At 36.9% G+C, this 20,288-nt stretch overlaps 1 protein-coding gene across 1 annotated transcript; it reads left to right on the top strand.

The window, feature by feature from the left end:
• The first annotated feature begins 14,818 nt into the window (after positions 1-14,818).
• On the top strand, positions 14,819-19,401 carry RGS1 (regulator of G protein signaling 1). Its single transcript, XM_072648355.1, has 5 exons — positions 14,819-14,990; positions 15,411-15,491; positions 15,912-15,973; positions 16,849-17,012; positions 18,534-19,401. The coding sequence occupies exons 1-5, from the start codon at positions 14,851-14,853 to the stop codon at positions 18,717-18,719; spliced, it is 633 nt and encodes a 210-aa protein (XP_072504456.1). The 5' UTR covers positions 14,819-14,850; the 3' UTR covers positions 18,720-19,401.
• The last annotated feature ends 887 nt before the right edge of the window (positions 19,402-20,288 follow it).

The following is a 20,288-nucleotide window of genomic DNA, read 5'->3' as shown; positions in this document are numbered from 1 at the left end:
ACCTTCCTTTAATTAACTTTATAGAAAGAACAAACTGCATCTTTAACAACTACCAGACTAGGATCCTTGGACCATATATTGACAGTTTTAAAATGTAATATTATCTATATTTTATTATATTTTAAATTTATTTTGTGAAATATTTCCTTATTACATGCTAATTATTACATGTTAATTTCTATTGAGGCACTGGGTCATGAGGGTCGTGCCTCTGAAAAGTGAACATATACACTCTGAGGTGAAGGTTTACTTTGGGGTTCATGTAGCCCTTGGCAGTGCATGCAAGGAGTTAGAGAGCTCTGTTCCTTAGGAACTGAGCCAGCTGTTTATAGATGTGTTTAGACCTTTGATGTAACTATTTCTTTGCAAAAGCAAATCTAGCATTAGTAGTTAAATGGAATTGGAACACAAGGAATCCACTACATATATTTTATTAAATATTATTTCCTGGGGCTAGAGTCTTTGACAGAGAGCCTAGACACTCCTCATCCCTTAAGGGGACCTGAGAACCCTGGGGAAAGGTGAGCTATAACATACCTGGCCTTCAGCAGTGGGGAGTCAGGGTAGTCAGTTTCATATTTTCACGACTGTTCTGCTCATTGTCAGTTCTAAACAAAACCCTACATTGACAATTACTTGAAATAACCTAAGAAGTATAATATTTTCATAGCTATAAATTCATAGACTCTAACAGTTAGAAAAGACCTTAGAGGTTATCTGGTCTAACCCCAATATGAAGATGTTTAATCATCACTTTGAACATTTGTACAGAGGGGTCTAAGAAAATTAGGGGTCTAGCTTAAAAGATTGCATTGTAAGATGACAATTCTCAAAAGGTTTCAATATTAACCCCATTTCAACACCTTCTAAAGTTCCCTAGAATTCCACTACCTCAATTTCAAATCATTAGAATGCCACCAAACATTTCTATATGTGATAAATTGTACCACCAACAAAATGGTGGTAGATAGATAGATAGATATAGATAGATAGATAGATAGATAGATATAGGTGCTACAATCTGATGACTTAGAGCCACTTTCTTAAGTGGAAAGTGTATTCCTAGAAGTCAATATCCAACAAGTCTGACATCAATACTTGGCCCCTAAAATTTATTTAAATGAAAACAAAACACTAGAAAGAACATTAAGAAAGAGAAACTAATGGAACTTTTGGCAATAAGTGTCATGAACTTGGAAAGAACATAGTATACCAAGCAGCCTTGATAGATTTTTCCAAGAGATTTTACAAAGTTAATGGGAAAAAGGGAAGTAAAATGGGTAACTGATAACACAACCCAAGTCATTAAGCACTTCAGTGTTTAAGAAGAAACCAAAGCAAAATGCTGGTACATTCTGATCAGTGATTCAGACTCTGTCTGTCTGGTTTTTGGAATTGGATTCTTTTCTGAGAATTCTGTCTACCCTGCCCTGTCCCTTCACTGACCACTGTTCTTGCTGCATGTGAAGTACTATGTCCCAGAGTACCCCTTCCATGACTGAGCAAATAACATGGCAGGCCTTTGGGTTCATAGCCTGTTGACACCATTGGGGTTTCAAAATAGAGAGTGCCTCATGTCCTGGCTCATCTTACTCGCAAAGCATAGTCAAATTGACTCAGATATGAGTAGTATCCAGTGGTGAAAAGTTTGTGAATAATAAAATTGTAATAAATGAAAATAAATCCCTATTAGAGAAAGTACTTTGGAGTACTTATTAACACTTTCATCTTTAACTTAGAGGAAGGAGCTATTAATGATTTCTACAATTATTTCAATTAAATTTAGACTTTTTTTAAAGTAGTGCCTACTATGTTCAAGCCAGGGGATAAGAATACAAAGATGAAAACAAAAACCATATAATATTTTCCTTCACATAGATTATATTGTAGCATAGCATAAATGAATGAATGAGTGAATGAGTGCATGAGTGAAGCTTATATTAAGTGCTCACTATGTGTGAAACACTGTGCTGAGCTCTTGGATACAAACAAAAATAGAAAACAGGATAATATAAAAGTAAAACAGGTCCTTATCTCAGAGAATTTACATTTGCATGGGGGAAAGAACACACATGGAAGAGGCAGGACTGAGATGGTGGAGTAAAGGCAGAGACTCACCTGAGCTCTCCCCCAAGCCCTACAAATACTTGTAAAAAAGACAACTAAATAATTTCTAGAGCAGCGGAACCCACAAAAAAACACTGAGTGACACAAATTTCTAGCCCAAGACAACACGGAAGGTCAACATGAAAAGTCAGTTGCACCAGGGTAAGAGAGGAGCACAGTCCAGTGCAGACCAGACCCCAGCAAACCTGGAGCAGGCCTCAGGAAGACTGAATAACTGGCAGCAGTGGTGGTTTCCAGAGCTCTCAGCTCTCAGACACCAAAGACAACTTAGAAGGTCAACAGGAAAGTTCTGTCTGACCTGGGTGAGAGAAGAACACAGTCAAGCACAGGCCCTGCCAGCACAGCCCCTGCCAGCACAGCCCCAGCAGACCAGGAGCAGGTCTCCTTGTATCATACCACCTTGGAGAACCAAAAGTATCTCTAAAAACAGCTGCACAAAACCCTTGAAACTTGGAACAGTTTATCCTCCACCCTGGAAGGAGAGCCCTACCTTTAAAAAAAGTTAAAAGATCAAATAATGGGCTGGAAAAATGAGCAAACAATGGGAAAAAACTCACTATAGAAACTTAGTTTGGGGATAAGGAAGATCAAAACCCACACTCAGAAGAAGACAGTAAAGTCAAGACTCCTTCATCCAAATCCTCCAAGAAAAACATGAATTCATCTCAGTACATGGAAGAGTTCAAAAAGGATTTTGAAAATCAAATAAGAGGAGAGGAAAAATTGGGAAGAGAAATGAGAGTGATGCAAGAAAATCATGAAAAACCAAATCAACAGCTTGGTAAAGGAGATACATATACAAGACAAAAAAAAATACTGAAGAAAATAACACCTTCAAAACCAGACTAGGTAAGACAAGTAGTTGGAAGAGTGAGATGGGTTGACATTCTCAAAACTGTTATGTCTGTCTGCCTGTTAGTTGGTCAACATTTGTCAGTGATAATGAGGAAAGTCCCTTTTCCATCCTGATTCTTTTCTCCTCAATGATGGTTATGTAGATTGTGCTATAAAGTGATCTGATAGTATGGGCCACACTGTTACTCCCAAGGCTTATGGGTTCAAGGGTCTCCATTAGCTTCATTTTTTATTAGTTAATTTATTTTTTAGTTTGCAACATTCACTTTCACAAGATTTTGAGTTTCAAATTTTCTCCCCATCTCTCCCCTCCACCCACACCAAGACAGTGTGCATTCTAATTACCCCATCCCCCAATCGGCCTTCCTTCTATTACACCCCTCCCTTCTCTTATCCTCATCCCCTCTATTTTTTTGTAGTGCAGGATAGATTTCTATACCCCATTGCCTCTATGTCTTATTTCCCAGTTGCATGAGAAAACATTTTTAACATGTTTTTAAAACTTTAAGTTCCAACTTCTCTCTCTTCTTCCCTCCTGACCCCCATTGAGAAGGCAAACAATTCAGTATAGGTTATACATGTATAGTTGTGCAAAGCACTTCCATAATAGTCATGCTGTGAAAGACTAACCATATTTCTCTCCATCCTATCCTGCCCTGAATTTATTCTATTTTGACCCTGTCCCTCCTCAAAAGTATTTACTTTTAATTACTGCCTCCTCCCATTTGTCCTCCCTTCTATCATCCCCTCACCCCACTTGTCCCCTTTTCCTCTACTTTCCTGTAGCATAAGATAGCTTTTCATAGCAAATTGAGTGTTATTCCCTCCTTAAGCCAAATCCAATGAGAGTGAGGTTCATTCTTTCCCTCTCACCTCCCCCCTCTTCCCCTTCATTTAAAAAGCTTTTCTTACCTCTTTATGTGAGAGTTAATTTACTCTATTCTATTTCTCCCTTCTCCTTCTCCCAATATGTTCCTCTCTCATTCCTTAATTTTATTTTTTTTAGTTATCATCCCTTCATATTCAACTCACCCTGTGCCCTCTGTCTATGTATATAATCCTTCCAACTACTCTAAAATTGAGCAAAGTCTCAAGAGTTGCATATATGACCTTTCCATGTAGGAATGTAAAGTCCCTTATGATTTCTGTTTCCTGTTTACCTTATCATATTTCTCTTGATTCTTGTATTTGAAAGTCAAATTTTCTATTCAGCCCTAGTCTTTTCATCAAGAATGCTTGAAAGTCCTCTATTTCATTGAATGACCATTTTTCCCCTGAAGTGTTTTACTGGGTAGTTGGTTCCTGGTTTTAATCCTAGCTCCTTTAACCTCTGGAATATCATATTCTAAGCCCTCTGATTCTACACTAAGTAGAAGCTACTAGATCTTGTGTTATTCTGATTGTGCTTCCACAGTACTCAAACTGTTTTTTTCTGGCTGCTTGCAATATTTTCTCCTTGACCTGAGAGCTCTGGAATGTGGTTACAATATTCCTAGGAGTTTTCCTTTGGGGATCTCTTTCAGGAGGCAATCAGTGGATTCTTTCAATATATATTTTACCCTCTGGTTCTACAACATCAGGGAAGTTTTCTTTGATAATTTCTTGAAAGATGGTGTCTAGGTTGTTTTGTTTTTTTTAATCGTAGCTTTCAGAAAGTCAAATAATTTTAAATTTGTCTCTCTGGATCTATTTTCCAGGTCAGTTGTTTTTCCAATGAAATATTTCACACTATCTGCTATTTTTCATTCCTTTAGTTTTGTTTTATAATTTCCTGACTTTTCATAAAGTCATTAGCTTCCATCTGCTCCATTCTAATCTTTAAGGAATTATTTTCTTCAGTCAGCTTTTGGACCTCCTTTTTCATCTGACCAGTTCTGCTTTTCAAGGCATCTTCTCCTCATTGGCTTTTTGGATTTCTTTTGCCATTTGGGTTAGTCTGTTTTTTAAGGTGTTATTGTCTTTAGCATTTTTGGGTCACCTTTAGCAAGCAGTTGATTCATTTTTCATGATTTTCTTGCATCACTGTCGTTTCTTTTCTCAATTTTTGCTCTACTTCTCTTACTTGATTTTCAAAATTCTTTTTGAGCTCTTCCATGGCCTGAGACCAATTCATATTTTTCTTGGAAGCTTTAGATGGAGGAGCTTTGACTTTGTTGTCTATTTCTGTTTGTATATTTTGGTCTTCCTTATCACCAAAATAAGATTCTATAGTCTGATTCTTTTTCCAGTTTTCACTCATTTCCTCAGCCATTTGCTTGACTTTTGAGCTCTTTGTCAAGGTGATTTTCTGCTTCCAGTGGTGATGGGGAGGTATACTGTCAGTCGATCAATCACCCCCACCACAATCTGTGAGCCTAGAGATCTAGAAATAGTCACTGCCTCTGCCCCTGCTGTGGCTGTCACAGGCTCCTCTACCCCTCCATGGCCCTGGGGTTGGGGCCCAACCACTCTACTCTCTCTCACAGGTCCCATAGATTTTTTCCACTGACCTTCCAATTTATCCTTGGTGTTTTGGGGTTGTGATGTCTGGAAACCACCACAAGTGCCAGAGATTCAGTCCCCCCCTTAGGTCTGTTCAGGTACCATCTTTGCTGGCAGGCCCATACTGGACTGTGCTCTGCTCCCAGCCAGGCATGATAGATACTTCCCATTGACCTTTCAGGTTGTCTTGGGCTGGAGATTTGTTTCACTCCATCATTCTGTGGGTTCTGCAGCTCCAGAATGCTTTTAGAGTCATTTCTACAGGTATTTGGTTGGACTTGAGGGGAGAACTCTAGGAAGTCTCTGCTTCTTCTCTGCCATCTTGGCTCCACCCCCCTCCATTAGCTTTATTAGGGACCAAGGGGAGGAGATGTCCAAGGTGGAAATGGTAGTAATTTGATTTCCCTGGGCCACATCAACTCCCGTCTCCCCCTAAGGATGCTCTGACTAAAGTCCAAGTTAGAATAATAAATAACAACAACAAGTAACATTTATGTACCACTTTCACAGGAGGCCTTCCTGAATCAAAATCCTACACTCCAGATGAGGTCAAACAAAGAAGCATGAGAGCTTTAAGGAGGCAGGGATAACACTATATGAAAGAAAAGAGACTCAGATTTTGTAACAGAAGATAGGGATTTGACACTTATGTCTGGCACTTATTATCAACATGAACTTAGGCAACTCTCTATATATCTCTGAGCCTCAGTTTCTTCATGTGTCAAAAGGAGATAAAATTTATATTATTCACTACCCAGATTTGTCATGAGGTTCAGATGAGATATAGACTTTGAAATAGTATATGATTATATGTGAATTGTTATCTCCCTATCAGATTAAGATCTTAAGGGAAGGGATCATATTTTATCTCTGTATGTATCCCATTATTCAGTATTCTATTTATCATATAATAATCACCTAATAAATATCGGTTGACATGAAAGTTCTAGCTGAGGAATCAAGGAAGACTTCATAGAAGAGGTAATGCATAAAACAAGTCTTGGAAGAGAGAAGGTTTTTAATGGAGAGAGATGAAGAAGGACCCCATTCCAGATACAGGATAGCATAAACAAATGAATGAATGGAAGAAAAGAAGATAAGATTGGCAAGTGACTGACAGTCCAGTTTGGTTGAAGTAGCACATGGAACAAGAAGTAATATGAAAACAACCCCCTCAAAATTAAATGGAGCAAGATTGTGGCAAGCCTTGAATGCCTACCTAAGAAGGTTGAATTTTATTTGATAAGCAGTGGGGAGGTACTTAATGTTTTAAAAGAGAAGAGTTACACGATCAGAGTTATTATGCATTAAGAATATCACTTTTTGGTAGGTCGTGTCTAGGATGGAATAAAGAGGAAACTGGAGGCCAGAAGATCAAGGAAGAGGTCCTTATAAAAGAAAGCATGATAAAGTAATGAGGACTGAAACTAGGGTGGTGAAAAAGAACCAAAAGGGCATGGACAAAGGGGAGAGATATCACAGGGGTCAACTTGACATAACTGAGCACTTAGATGTGGAAAGAGAAGGAAACAATAATACCAACTGACTTCGTCCCTTCACCTCAAAGAAATTTCAGGTTTCAAGTTTGTGTGACTGTGGACATTGGCACAGCTACTAGCCAAAATAAAAAACTTAGGAAAGAAAGAAAGAAATATATATTTATTAAGAGCCTACTATATATAAAGCATTGTGCTAAGTACTTTATAATGCATTGTCTCATTTGATCTTTACAAGTACCCTGAGAGGTAAACATTATTACCATTCCCATTTATCATAACCAAGACAGGTAGAGTTTGATTTGTCCAAGCTCAAAAAATTACATAAGCATCTGAGATCAAACCTGAATCCTGGTCTTGACTCCAAAACCACACTCTATCCATCGGGACCCCTCAGAGAAGGGGAAAGCATGGGTTTTGTTTGTTTTGTTTTGGGAGGGGTAGGGTATATAATGCAGAATTTAGATGATTATGGAGTACAAAAGGAATGATGGATGAAACAAAGATTTCCTAATTTGGATTCTTACCTCACTTAGTCTTGATAGGTACATGTTTGGGGCTTTAAGTTTAAAAAAAGAGATAAAGAACAAAGAACAATAGATTGCTATCCTACTCAGAGTTTGTAGTTAAGGAAGTGTTACCTGCATTCAGAATTCATCAGTTCCCTCTCTAGCACTGGATTGCATTCTTTCATCATGGATCCTTTATAACTGTCTTGGACCATTGTCTTGATCAAAGTAGCTAAGTCTTTCATAGTTCATCATAGTACAAGGTTGCTGTTACTGTGTACAATGTTCTCCTAGTTCTGCTCGCTTCACTTTGCATCAGTAAGTCTTAGGCATTTTTCTCCCCTGAAACCATCCTGTTTGTCATTTTTTAATAACACAATGATATTCTGTCACAATCATATACCACAACTTGTTCAGTCATTCTTCAATTGATGGGCATCCCCCTTGGTTTCCAATTCTTTACCACCATAAATGAACTGTTATAAATATTTTTCTACAAATAGGTCCTTTCCTTTTTTATGATCCCCTTATTTTTTTGAGATACAAACCTAGTTAGTAGTGGTATTGCTGGGTCAAAGGGTATATGTAGATTTTGTGGATCTTAGAGTACAGTTCCAAATTGCTCTCCAGAATGGTTGAATCAATTCACTACTCCTCCAACAAATGTTTTAGTGTCCTATTTTTTCATATTCTCTCCAGCATTTGTCATTTTCCTTTTGTGTTATGTTAGTGACATGGAATGGAATGCTTATTCACTGCTTGACAATGGTCTTTCTGAAGTTTTTCACACAAGTAAGAACATTTCTTTCTATATCATTGACTCTAATGAAGTAAAGTGGTAGAATGCCTGGAGTCAGGAGAACCAGTGTTCAAATCCAGCCCCCAGACACTTTTAACAGTGTGACCCTGGGCAAGTCACTTAATCCTGTAAGTCTCAGTTTCCTCATCTGTAAAATGAGCTGGAGAAGGAAATGGCAAACCATTCTAGTATCTTTGCCAAGAAAACATCCAAGTGAGGTCACGAAGAGTCCAACACAGTTGAAACAACTGAAAAACAATGAAGTGAGCTTATTTTTGTTGATGAAACTGACAGATCACATTGATACTCTTCATAAATGCCCAAGTTGATACAATCTACATCCAAATTTAAAAAACAGCTTCAAAAAAAAAAATACCCAGAGACTTTCAAACACTATCAAGGAGAATTCTACTCTAAATTACCAGTGTTTGAAATTAACTATCTACCTGATATATATGTAGAGCCAGAAGATTTAGAGCTAAAAGAAACCTCAGAGTTCACTGAGCCCAGGTGTTATTTTATTTTATAAATGAGAGTCCTGATGTTCAGAGAAATTAATTTGATCAGTGTTAAGCAAATAATAAATAGCAGAGCTAACATTTTAAAGATAGATGAAGGATCTCTAACTTCAGATTAGTCATCTCTCTGTCATACTCCAGCCGTCATGCATGACAAAATTCCTGAGAATAATTGATTCCCATAGCCTGAAATAATTATATTAACCCTAATCTCAAATAATTATTAAATCCCCCAAACACTTGAAATTTTAGCATTCCTATGATACAATGAAGCTTCTTCTTGGTCCAAAATGATGAAGGATGGGTTAAGATCTAGACCTGTGATTTCATTAGTATAAGAAACTCTCACATGAGAAAACTCTCTCCACCAATTCAGGTCAGCCCCTCTTCTGCAACTGAGCTCTTTAGAGGGATGCTTGGAGCACTTAGAAATTAAGCAAATTGCCTGAGGGTCACAGAGCCCGCTGGATTAGTGGGAATAATGAATCCTCTGAAGCCATTTCACATATTCAAATTTGTACTTCATAATTATGTAAAACATAGTAATTGTTCCATTCCAATGGAAATATGCAGTACAAATTCAAATAACGCGGCTTCTGGGCATATGTTATTCATACTCATCAAGACCAGCTTTGTGAGACAAAGGTATGATGATTTGAGCTCAATCTATTTGGGTTCAAAGATACTGGTTATCCCACTGCTTTTTGGAGAAAAGCACTTATGATTAAAAAAAAAGTAATGCTTGTGAGCAGCCTTGTGCCTCCCTCTTGGCTTGTTTCAGGTGTTTTCACCTTTAGTCCCTACTCAGCCATGTCACCAGTTAGAACTAATTGCTTCAAGTCTATGAGTTATTTCATTTCCACCACTCCCTCTCCCACATAGGCATCTCAGGAACAGGGCCACTGGCGTATCTTGAGACTGGAAAGACAGGAAGCAACTTCTAAAATTATTTAGCCATGAACGTGCTCAATACAATGCTTGACCACACCTCAGCACTGGCTTACAATCTGGTCTATGGCTGTTGTCTATATAACACAACTGAGTCTGAGATGGCACTGTTTTTCCTTGAAGGTATCAAAATTTCACTTGCCTTTGTACCCTCAGCATCTAGCACAGTGCCTAACACCAATGAGCACTTAATGAACATTTGTTGAATTGAATTCTTCAAATGTGCTGTATGGTACACATTTTACCCAACATTCATAGATTATTGCAATGGCTTCTTAAGGGTTCTCCCTGCCCTCTATTCCCACAAATCACCATTCACAGTGCCATCAGAATAAGCAAATTGATTCATAGATCCAGTCATGTCACTTCTCTGCTTAAAATTCTCCAGGATCTCTGTACTTTATAATGGATTTAAAAAAAAAATCACCCTCCTTTACCTTGCATTCAGGTTCTCCCAAATCAGGCATTGACTGACCTTTTCAGCTTCATCACATATTTCTGTCTAATCAACACTCCAGTCAAACTGATAAGCTGTTTACCTTCCAAAAAATATCCTTTACTTTCTTATTTCATTATTTTGCTCACTTTGTCCCCCTATGCCTACAACATATTCTTTCCCTATGACAGTTGAACAGGACTAGCAGAATATTAACTATGTCAGCTAGGCCAGTCATGTATGATTTTCACAGGGTTTAGATTTGAGTCAAAGAAAGACTATACTTTGTTAAGTATCAGGCAGTCTTTATATACCTCTAATGCAGGCAGTGCTAAGCTATCCAAGATTCATCACCCCAGATTTTTGTGTCTGTGTTTTGCTAACTCTGGAGTCTGCCATTTTCCGGGGTTCTTGATCTAGCTATGAAAGTAATATCTAAGAGGAAGTGATGAGGTGGGCTTGTTGAATGGGCAGGTTTTTATGTTGTTTCGTCCTAAATAAACTATGTTACAATTCTGTTTCTATGTATAGCATTGTAGAGGCTCTCAATTAAGGAACAATGAATATAGAATTCTTGAGTTGGGGGTCATCCCTATGCATGCTGTTAAAGTTATATTATACATAATACAAACAGAGCAAAAAACAAGTGGGAAGTAAGACAGACATTACATCAGGAATCATTCTGCGTGGTTTGAGGAACTTTTTTTCTGGACCAAGTTAGGAATACAAGTACAGGAAAGATACAGTACCCAGAAATGACAGAGAAGGACTCATGAGAAGGAATATGTGTGTAATAAGAGCCTCTAATAATCATGACAGTTCATCAAAATTGAGAAATCATCTAGTCCAATACCTTCAAGAAAACTGAGACCCAAAGAGGTTGGGAAACTTACCCAGGGTCATATGTAATAAGTAGAACAGGGATTTGAACTCAAGTTTTATGACCCTAAGTTGAGTATTTCATCTACTGTCTCACCCTAGCTTCCAACATGGAGAGTATGTAGCATAGGTACTCAATCTATACAGAGGACCCCCGCTAAATATTTGTTGAATTAATACATTAATAAAACTGTGTATTCTATCTCTTTAATCACTCTAATTAATAGCCTGCAACCTTCTTCTAGATAACCACATATCTTATATAAACTTGGTGATGGTACTTTTTCCCCCAACACCTAGCATAATGTACACAGAATTAGTGAATGTTTGCCAATTGTTGAATTTTGTGTTCGTTCCCACTACTTTTAACCACACAACTCATTAAGTTAATAAGATTGCTGAAACAGCCATATTGACTATTGTCTGTTCACTGTTTCAGACATAGATTTCAGCTTTACAATTGCAAACATTTCTCAATGTGGAAAATTAGTGGTCTTATGGAAATGAATTGCATCATCAAAGAAATTTGAGGGTACAATTTTCTGATGAGTATCAACCGAGTATTTACTTTATGTTCCACCAGAGTCATCTCAAACTCAACACATCTAAAATTGATCTTCTCTCTAAAACTTACCCTCTTTCAAATTCTTCTGTGGAAGGCACCATCATCCTTTCAGTTATCCAGATTTAACAAGTCCCAGTAATCCTTGACTCCTGACCTTCCCTTATCCTTTACAGTCAATCAATTGCCATCTGGTCAATTCTGCTTTCATGATATAACTCACACCTGCTCCCTTCTTTACCTCCTTACAACCACAACCTTCATTACTTCTCACCTGCACTACTCTGCAACAGCTTCCTAATTGAATTCCCAGTTTTTAGTCTCTGCTCTCCAAATCATCCTCCACATAGCTGGCAAAATAATCTTCCTAAAGCAAAAAATCTGTTGTTCCTCTCCTCAAGAATTTTTAGTGACTCCCTATTGACTCTTTCTAGTTTAAAACATAAAGCTCTATGTAATCTGGCTTCAATCTAACTTTCTGGATTTATCCACATTATTCCCCTTCAGAAACTCTGTTTTCCAGACAAGTTGGTCTGCTTAGTTATTCCCAAACTTGGCATTCGCTCTCATGTCTCTGTACTTTTAAACAGGCTGTTGTTCTCCATGCCTGCAAGGCTTTCCTATTCCCCCTGAGGACATCATTTGCTTTGTTTGTTTGAATGCTGTATCCCTAATACATCCCCAGTCCTGATAGAACGTATGTTTCATTTGTCTTTAAAGCTCCAGAGCCTACCACAATGCCTTGCACATGGTATTTAGTAAATGATTATTGAACTGGAATGAATTGAATTGAAAAAATAGTCCTGGATCTTCCATTTTTTTCACCATTTCCTATTCATTGTACAGGAAAAATTTAAAAACTTAATATGAATATAGGATGTTTTATAGCAAGCTTTGAGTTCATAAGTCTGGGTCATAACCACTAAAACTTCCTCAGATTTAGTTCCACATTTTCGCTTGAAGTAACAATAAATTTTCACAAAATTAATCACTCTTAGTTAAGGCCAAAATAAAGACACAGAGAGTGGTATATCCATAGCGTGCTTATATTTACATGATCATGATACTTCACAGTTTGCTCTTCACTGCTACAATTATTCAGAATTGAAGAAAAAAAACATGCCTGATCAGAGGGAATCTGATAAGGGTCAGGTCTCCATGATCTAACCTGGTTCATGTGATCCCAGGTTCCTCAGAGGACCCTGGAACATGAGTTACAAACATCAATAAAAGTCATAATTAAACAGAAAGTATAAGTAAAGACTAAACCACAGGAAACGTATAAACCAATGTATTTGTGTCATCAGACTTTGAGACTCTTAAGCTTTACATGGTTCAGCACAAATCTTCCAGTCCTCTTTCAGAGGCTATCATGTTATCTCAATCACTACTTTATACCCATCCATAGCCTATATTTCTCACCATCAAACCTGGACCATAGAAACCAAATATTTCCCATTCACTGCAAATACAAGTATACTAAGAAAATTCTGATACATGATGGGCTTTATCAAGGGCATTGGTGTCTCATATTTTATAGTAAAGTGAAGAGGAGAGGTCAAGTCAACAGGCATTTTTTCAAGTACCTATTATGTGCAAGACACTACTAAGGCCTGGACACATTAAAAAACAAAGGCAAAAGATGGTCCCTCCTCTGAAGAAGCTTACAGTCTAATGAGGGAGTCCACATGTAAACAACTTTGTAGAAACAAGCTATATATAGGAAAACTTAGACGCATTCTCAGAGGAAAGGTCAAGTCATTTGTCTACAGACACATAGCTGAGATAGTTGTAGAGGAAAATCTTAGCATTAGAATTTAGGTCTTCTGAATACTTACACCCCCATACCAGACTTCCTCCCTCCTTGCTATACTAAAGTCCTTAATACATTAATAAACTGACACATTTACTTATATGAATAATCCCCCTTTCTATCATCTCCCCCATCAAAACATGCTAATAGGTCAAAAAACAGTTTCCATAACTTCTCCTCTCCCTCTCACCCACCTTCTGTTTTTGCCACTGAACTTGGAGTCACAAAATATATGTTAGACACTGTCTGCCATTTACTATCTGTGGGTCCTTTTAGTCTAGGTGACTTCTGTATAGCTCTAAACCTTTGATCCTGTTCATTTCAAAGCTCATTTGGCTATACCATTGTAGGAATGCTGCCTGAGTTTTTAGCAGCATGAGCAGGAGAGTACATATCAACCTACCTTGACAAGGTTCACATCTGTTCTGCCCTCTTTGCAAAAGCAAGGAATCACAGAGATATTTGCACCTATTGGACCTATAAATGGTACCTATGGGTCTGAGACAGAGGAAAACTATTATTTCCTAGTACCCTCAGCCCAACAAAATGTGATTCAAAGGAGACAAACAGAAAGCCTAATTTGCCCTACTTCCTGCAGAACTGGAACCTTTATTTTAAAATAAAACTAACATTTATGCCTGAGTTTCATTTAATCCTGGGTTGAATAAAGCCATTCACAGCGACAAAGGACTATTTCACAAATGAAATTTCCTTTTCTTTTATTAATTCTATTTATTTTCAGTGTTCTACAATCACTACCATGTAACTTAGATTTTTTTCCCCCTTCTGACCCCCAGCTCCCCGCTCCCTCCCCAAGACGGAGTACAATTTTATGTAGGTTCTACATATGCATTCCTATTAAATACAACAAATGGAATTTCTTGACTTCTTACTATATTGTCCACTAGCAATGACACATTCCACCAAATCCAGCTGAAAGCTGAAATATGACTTCTATATCCCGGTAAGCACATGATGGGTGGTCACATCCCCAGCAAAATGTGTCTCCAGCTAAGCAGTGAGAATTTAAAAAAAAAATCTTAAAGCTCTTCAGGTTAAACTTTCAGGAGTTTTAGGTTTGCAATCTTGTTATTCAATGAAGATCCAGAGAAATATCACCTAGGCCTGATGGTTTGTAGTTCTAACGTTCAAGAAACTCTGTGTGTGTGTGTGTATGTACATATATGTATGTGTGTGCATTCTCTAAAGAAGCAACCTGTTCTCATTTGATTAGGTTTCAACCACAAGACATCACAGTATGTTTTCTCTCAAGATACACGTCACAATGAGCCCAGAAAAGGGGAACTTCCAGCGTCTGTGGTAACATCACTTGATAAACAGATTGGTCTCTACAGAGAGAGAGACAGTTTGCATTTACTATATAAAGCTATGCAACCGTTGGTGAACAGTCATTCAGAGTGGGGACTATGAGAGCAGCAGCCATCTCTACTCCAAGACTAAACAAAATGCCAGGAATATTCTTCTCCTCTGCTAATCCTACTGAATTGAAAGGATCTGATCACCCTCTGCTAGATGACAAAACTCAGAAAAAGAGACCAAAGGCTTTGTAAGTTTAATTGACCTCATGCTTTGAGTTTTGAAATTAGATCATTTTAAATGGTGGGAGAATAAGTAGAAGCCAGGGAGAGCTAAAATTTGTGACAAGTGCTGCTGAAATTTTTTTGTCATAAATTGAAAGGGATATAAATTGTGCTAACCTTATGTGAGGATTTCTCTAAAGTTCTCCACAGGAATGTAGATTTCAACTTAACGCAGAATAGAAATAATTATCAAAATTGTTTCTTGCTAGGCTTAATCAAAGTTACTTTCTGGAGGGATTGTTTGTATATATATATATATATATATATATATGTATATATATGTACATATATATACATATATATATGTATACGTATATATATACATATATATAATATATATGTATAAAACTACAGATATTTATTGTCAGTTTTACTGTCTTTTGTAGTGGAACAGACCTGAAAACCTATTTGAAATCCATGTTACCACATCTGGAATCTGGGATCAAATCATCCAAGTCCAAAGACATGTAAGTAGGCTATTTCAATGATTCATTGGTATTAACCACAACAGTTACCTAGTCATTATACCTGCATTTTAACAAGATAAATCCCCAGAAGATGTACATTAATTAATTTCAAATTTCAAGCCACTCGAGTATATTTTTCTTGTAGCAAAACAAGTTGATTTCATGTAATTTCATATTATTTTACATTAGCTTATCAAAGTTTTTTTTTATATTTTATTTTCAGTGTGGAATTTTAGTTAATCCTTTTGAAGGGTTTTAAGGTTCTTACAATTAGTTAATTCATTAATAAAATTCCTTACCAGCTATGACTTTAATCTGAAGTGTTATCAAAAACCACCAGTAAACACATTGAAAAAGAATCTTTTTTTCCAATTAAAGTGCATAATTTGCTAATTTAGTTAAACTTTTCATTCTCTGCAGGCTTTCTGTAACAGAAGTAATACAGTGGTCTCAGTCTCTGGAAAAACTTCTCACCAATCAAAGTAAGTAGAGAGGATTAATACTTATTTTTTACATCCAAATTAAATTACATGGCAAAGGGTATGGCTCCTCTGAGATTCAGTATAAAGAGTGTAGATTCCTTTAAGAAAACTTGTATTCCTGCTTCCCCATGGTTACTGATGGCATTAGTATAATAACATACATCACGAGTTATTATCCACTTGACTGTAACTGTTTCCAGACAAATGTGCCTAGGCAGGAGGCCTAGGGGATTATGTAAGAGCAAACCATTAAGAGCATTCCCAGATCCCCAAAGGAGAATATTATTCAGAACTGTGGCAATGTCTCCATTGCCTTTCTTTAAAGTACTCCTGTTTCTAGTTCTTGTCTAAATGTAAAACAGATAGAAAGTTGAGATTGTTTGAAAAGGGCAAAGAGACCAGTGGATTTTTTTCCTTACCTGACACACAATCAGTCTTTCTTCTTTCCATGTGCACAATGTAACTTAACTGGTTCATCATTGGCAGACACTAGAGAATTCTAACTAGTTTGTGAGTTGATACTGGTCTCGCAGGCTTCCCAGAGTCTTGCTAAGCAAATAATCCTTTTAGTCAATAGATTTCCATGTATATTAAAACAATTAAATGCACTTTTTTTGTTTTGGGGTTAGTTATTCCCCACTGAATGATGTGAATTCTTATAGAGGGCTAAGCTGGTCTTCTTAATAAGGGAATTGGACTAGAAAATCTCTAACATCCCTTTCAGTTCTAACAATCTTAAATACTATCACACTAGCATTTTAGTAACATTCTCTGGTTCTCATTAGGAGAAAACATACGTTCTAGTCTTCTTACAAACTTTGTCATGCACTTAAGAGTTCAATTAAATTAAAGTTTTGTTTTTTTTGAATTTCTAGCTGGGCAAGTTGTCTTTGGTAACTTTCTGAAGTCAGAGTTCAGTGAGGAGAATATTGAGTTCTGGTTGGCCTGTGAAGATTACAAACGGACAGAATCTGACCATTTGCATCGCAAGGCTGAAAAGATTTATAAGGCATTTGTTCAATCAGATGCTGCAAAACAAGTAAGTAAAGAGCTAATCAAGTTGAACATCAACAGGACTAAGAATGACTTTCAAACTCCCTACCATGGACTTTTGTATTGTGGCATCATCCCAGGCCTGCCCCTTGATCCTTGGATAGCCTTGGGCAGAACCACTGAAACTTCCTAGGTCTCTGATGTAAAAAATTTAAAAAAAAAAAATGAAATAGTTGGACTAGAGACACTCTCACTCAGGTCTTAAACTCCAGCTCTTAAACTGTGATCTTATGATCCTATGAATAAAAAGGCCAAAGTCTTCTTGTTTCTCTTTCTTGAATAGTATACATTTAAACATACTGATTGTCAGTATTTATGACTAGATTAGCATATGTTGGTTGAAATAGATTTTGAAAAATTGTTGTAGAGAATGCTCACATAGAGGAGTTCTATTGGATTATTGGATGGACTCTGAGTATGATCCCTTTTTCTAGCAGATTGAAGTTTTAGGGTATTGATTGCTGAAGAGTAATTAGAAACTGCAGACACTGTGATGGAGGGAAAGAAGGCAGCAATGATATGCTAAAAAGGGCACTACATCTAGAGTCAGAAGTTCTAGGTTTGGCCCCTGATTTCATCAGTTACTATACAAGAGGCCTTGAGCAAATTATGTGCCTGCTTTGGGACCTCAATTTTCTGATCTCCAAAATGAGGATTTTGGACTAGATGATCTCTAAGTTTCCCTTAGTTCTAAAGTCATGTGATTTGTTGTCAAATTTGGTAGCAACAGTGAATAGTCACTTTGCTATCGTCATCCCTTCCTGTTTGATAAAATGCACTGGACCAATGTTAAAAGAGCCAAGAGCATCCCAGGTCACTGCTTCTCTTCTCTGTCCTTCTGTAGCTCCTGCCTTTAGCACTAGTACGGATCCTTAAGCCTACAATGACTTCAATTGTCATTCACCTTGTATCATTACAGTGAGTGCAAGCACACAGAGGAGAGAGAATTTTTGTACAATATTTCTTTTGTCTATTCCATAGTACCTGATATGGTGTTAGTATATGTAATGAGGGGGAGGTTAAGAAGGGGAAGGAGTTTATCAATAACTGCTTAATTGAATTAAGTACATAGAACCAAAGGATCATAACATCATAAATCTAGAGTTGAGAGAGACCTCAGAGGCCATCTTGTGGCCAATCCCCTCATTTTACAAAAGAGGAAACTAAGACCCAATAAGACTGTGACATGTCCAAGGTCAATAGATAGTAAGCAGGCAAGGAGGAATGTGTACCCAGGTCTTCAGATTGTGTCCAATCCCAACTATTTTGAAACCACCACTCATTTTAAAGAACTGTCCACTTGAATATAAGCTTCCTAAAGGCTAGATTATTTGTTTTTGAGTTTGTATTTCTAGCTCCTAGAACAGGGCTAATATCATAGTAGAGGAAATTCATAAATGTTTGTTGAATCAAATCCTTCATAAGATGTTTTAATATGAAGTTTTAACAAACTTATTAGAACTAGTGGGGAAAGACATAAGTTAATTATGTTGTTTTTGTCTTTTAGATCAATATTGATTTTCATACCCGTGAGTCTACAGCTAAGAAAATTAAAGTGCCAACTCCCACAAGCTTTGATGAAGCTCAAAAAATTATATATACACTTATGGAGAGGGACTCCTATCCCCGATTCCTTAAATCAGAAGTTTATTTAAAACTGCTGAATGAACTTCAGGGTAACAGCCTTAAGTGACTGATTTCTGGAAGACCTAGGGAACTGAAGATGTCATCAGATCCAAAGGGAATGCTCCAACGTCTGGAGTTTACACAGAGTCTCCTTATGTGAACAACAGTAACTTTGCCTTTTAGGGTGACTCGAGAAGATTAAGGGAAGTACATATGACTCAGCAAGGATTAGCAGGCACGTTGCAGTCACAGTCTGAAGAGTAAGATAGATGAAAACTCAAAAGATCGAAAGGGGAAAAAGTTCCTGAAGCATTATCACAAGACACGTTCATACTTAAGCACTGAAAAATATTCCTCAGAAGAGAAAAGGGTTTTACATAGCAACTTTTAATAAAGGACTTAAAACTGACAGTAAAAGAAAAGGCATCCAAGTCCAATAGAAATCTGTGCAACTGGGCATGATAGGGCAAGAGGTACAATTCAACAAAATGTTTTTGACTGAGGTTAGGTAATATTTTTATTATATATGAAAGTATGTGATTGCCATTAACATGGGTGGTCATTTTTAAAGTATTTCTAGTATATTGTCACTACTACACTTGATGAGGTTTATTTTAAGGGCAGATAAAGTGAAATTTAACTATGTATTAAAGTATCCTATTTAGAACATGAAAGCACATATTTATGATTTAAATTATCACAGTGTCACTAATAAGGTGAATTTTCCATTAAAATGTTTATGTCATAAACCCCGTGGTGTACATTTTTCACAAACAATTTTTAAAATGGTCTTGATATCAATTTTTCAAAGGTATTTGAAAAGTTTCAAATCAGATCACAGGTTGTCTTCTTCAACTTTCTAACCTATGATCCAAGAGGCCATCTAATCCAACCCCTCATTTTACAGATGAAGAAACTGAGGCCCACAGAGGTTAAGTGAGTAGCCCAAACTCACACAGGTGAAAAATATTAGAGGAAGAATGGCCTGATACTTTAATACTTTGATGGAACTGCTCTCTCTCATTCTAACCAATTCTTCTTCATATCTTTTCCATAAACTCTTTGGAGAGTTTTATCCAACAAACACGCTGGCGGCCTTCTTTTGGTCCTTTAATGAGAGGCAGTGTGTCAAAGTCGATAGTATGTTAACTCAGGTTTAATATTTAATTAATTCTGTGTCACTATGGACAAGTCTCTGAACTTCAGTTTTGCTATATGGAAAGTAGAGATAATAATAGCATTAGCATCCACTCAAAGGATTGTTACGAGGCTACACTGAGATAGATATAAAGCACTCCAGGGATTTCAGTTAATACCAGACAGAGATATTATACCTTCATTAAATCCCTTGTCTTTAATTGTTAAGCTTTTCCTTCTGTGCTAAGAATAGATTCAATAATAAAAATAATCAAAACAAAATTTGCTCATGTTTTCAGAGATGAAGACTAGTGAAAAAAATAAAATAAATCATAAAATAATAGAGCTATAAGATGATATCAGAAAGTCATCTAATCAAGCATCTTATTAAGTAATTGAAGATAGACGATAATTAATTCCAGTCAAACCCCAGGGATAAATGTAATGTGGCAAAGAAAAATGGGAAAGGCTCTCCTGTTGCCTTAAATCAGAGACTTTT

Source organism: Notamacropus eugenii, chromosome 2, assembly GCF_028372415.1.
Source record: "Notamacropus eugenii isolate mMacEug1 chromosome 2, mMacEug1.pri_v2, whole genome shotgun sequence".
Lineage (NCBI taxonomy): Eukaryota > Metazoa > Chordata > Mammalia > Diprotodontia > Macropodidae > Notamacropus > Notamacropus eugenii.
Note: the sequence above shows the minus strand (reverse complement) of the source record. Positions and strands in the feature narration are given on the sequence as shown.

Bases quoted from the DNA above. Each gene is read 5' to 3' on its own strand.
- RGS1 (XM_072648355.1), top strand. From the start codon at position 14,851: ATGAGAGCAGCAGCCATCTCTACTCCAAGACTAAACAAAATGCCAGGA. The intron at 15,492-15,911 runs GTAAGTAGGCTA...CATTCTCTGCAG, and splicing joins TCATCCAAGTCCAAAGACAT to GCTTTCTGTAACAGAAGTAA. The intron at 17,013-18,533 runs GTAAGTAAAGAG...TTTGTCTTTTAG, and splicing joins AATCAGATGCTGCAAAACAA to ATCAATATTGATTTTCATAC.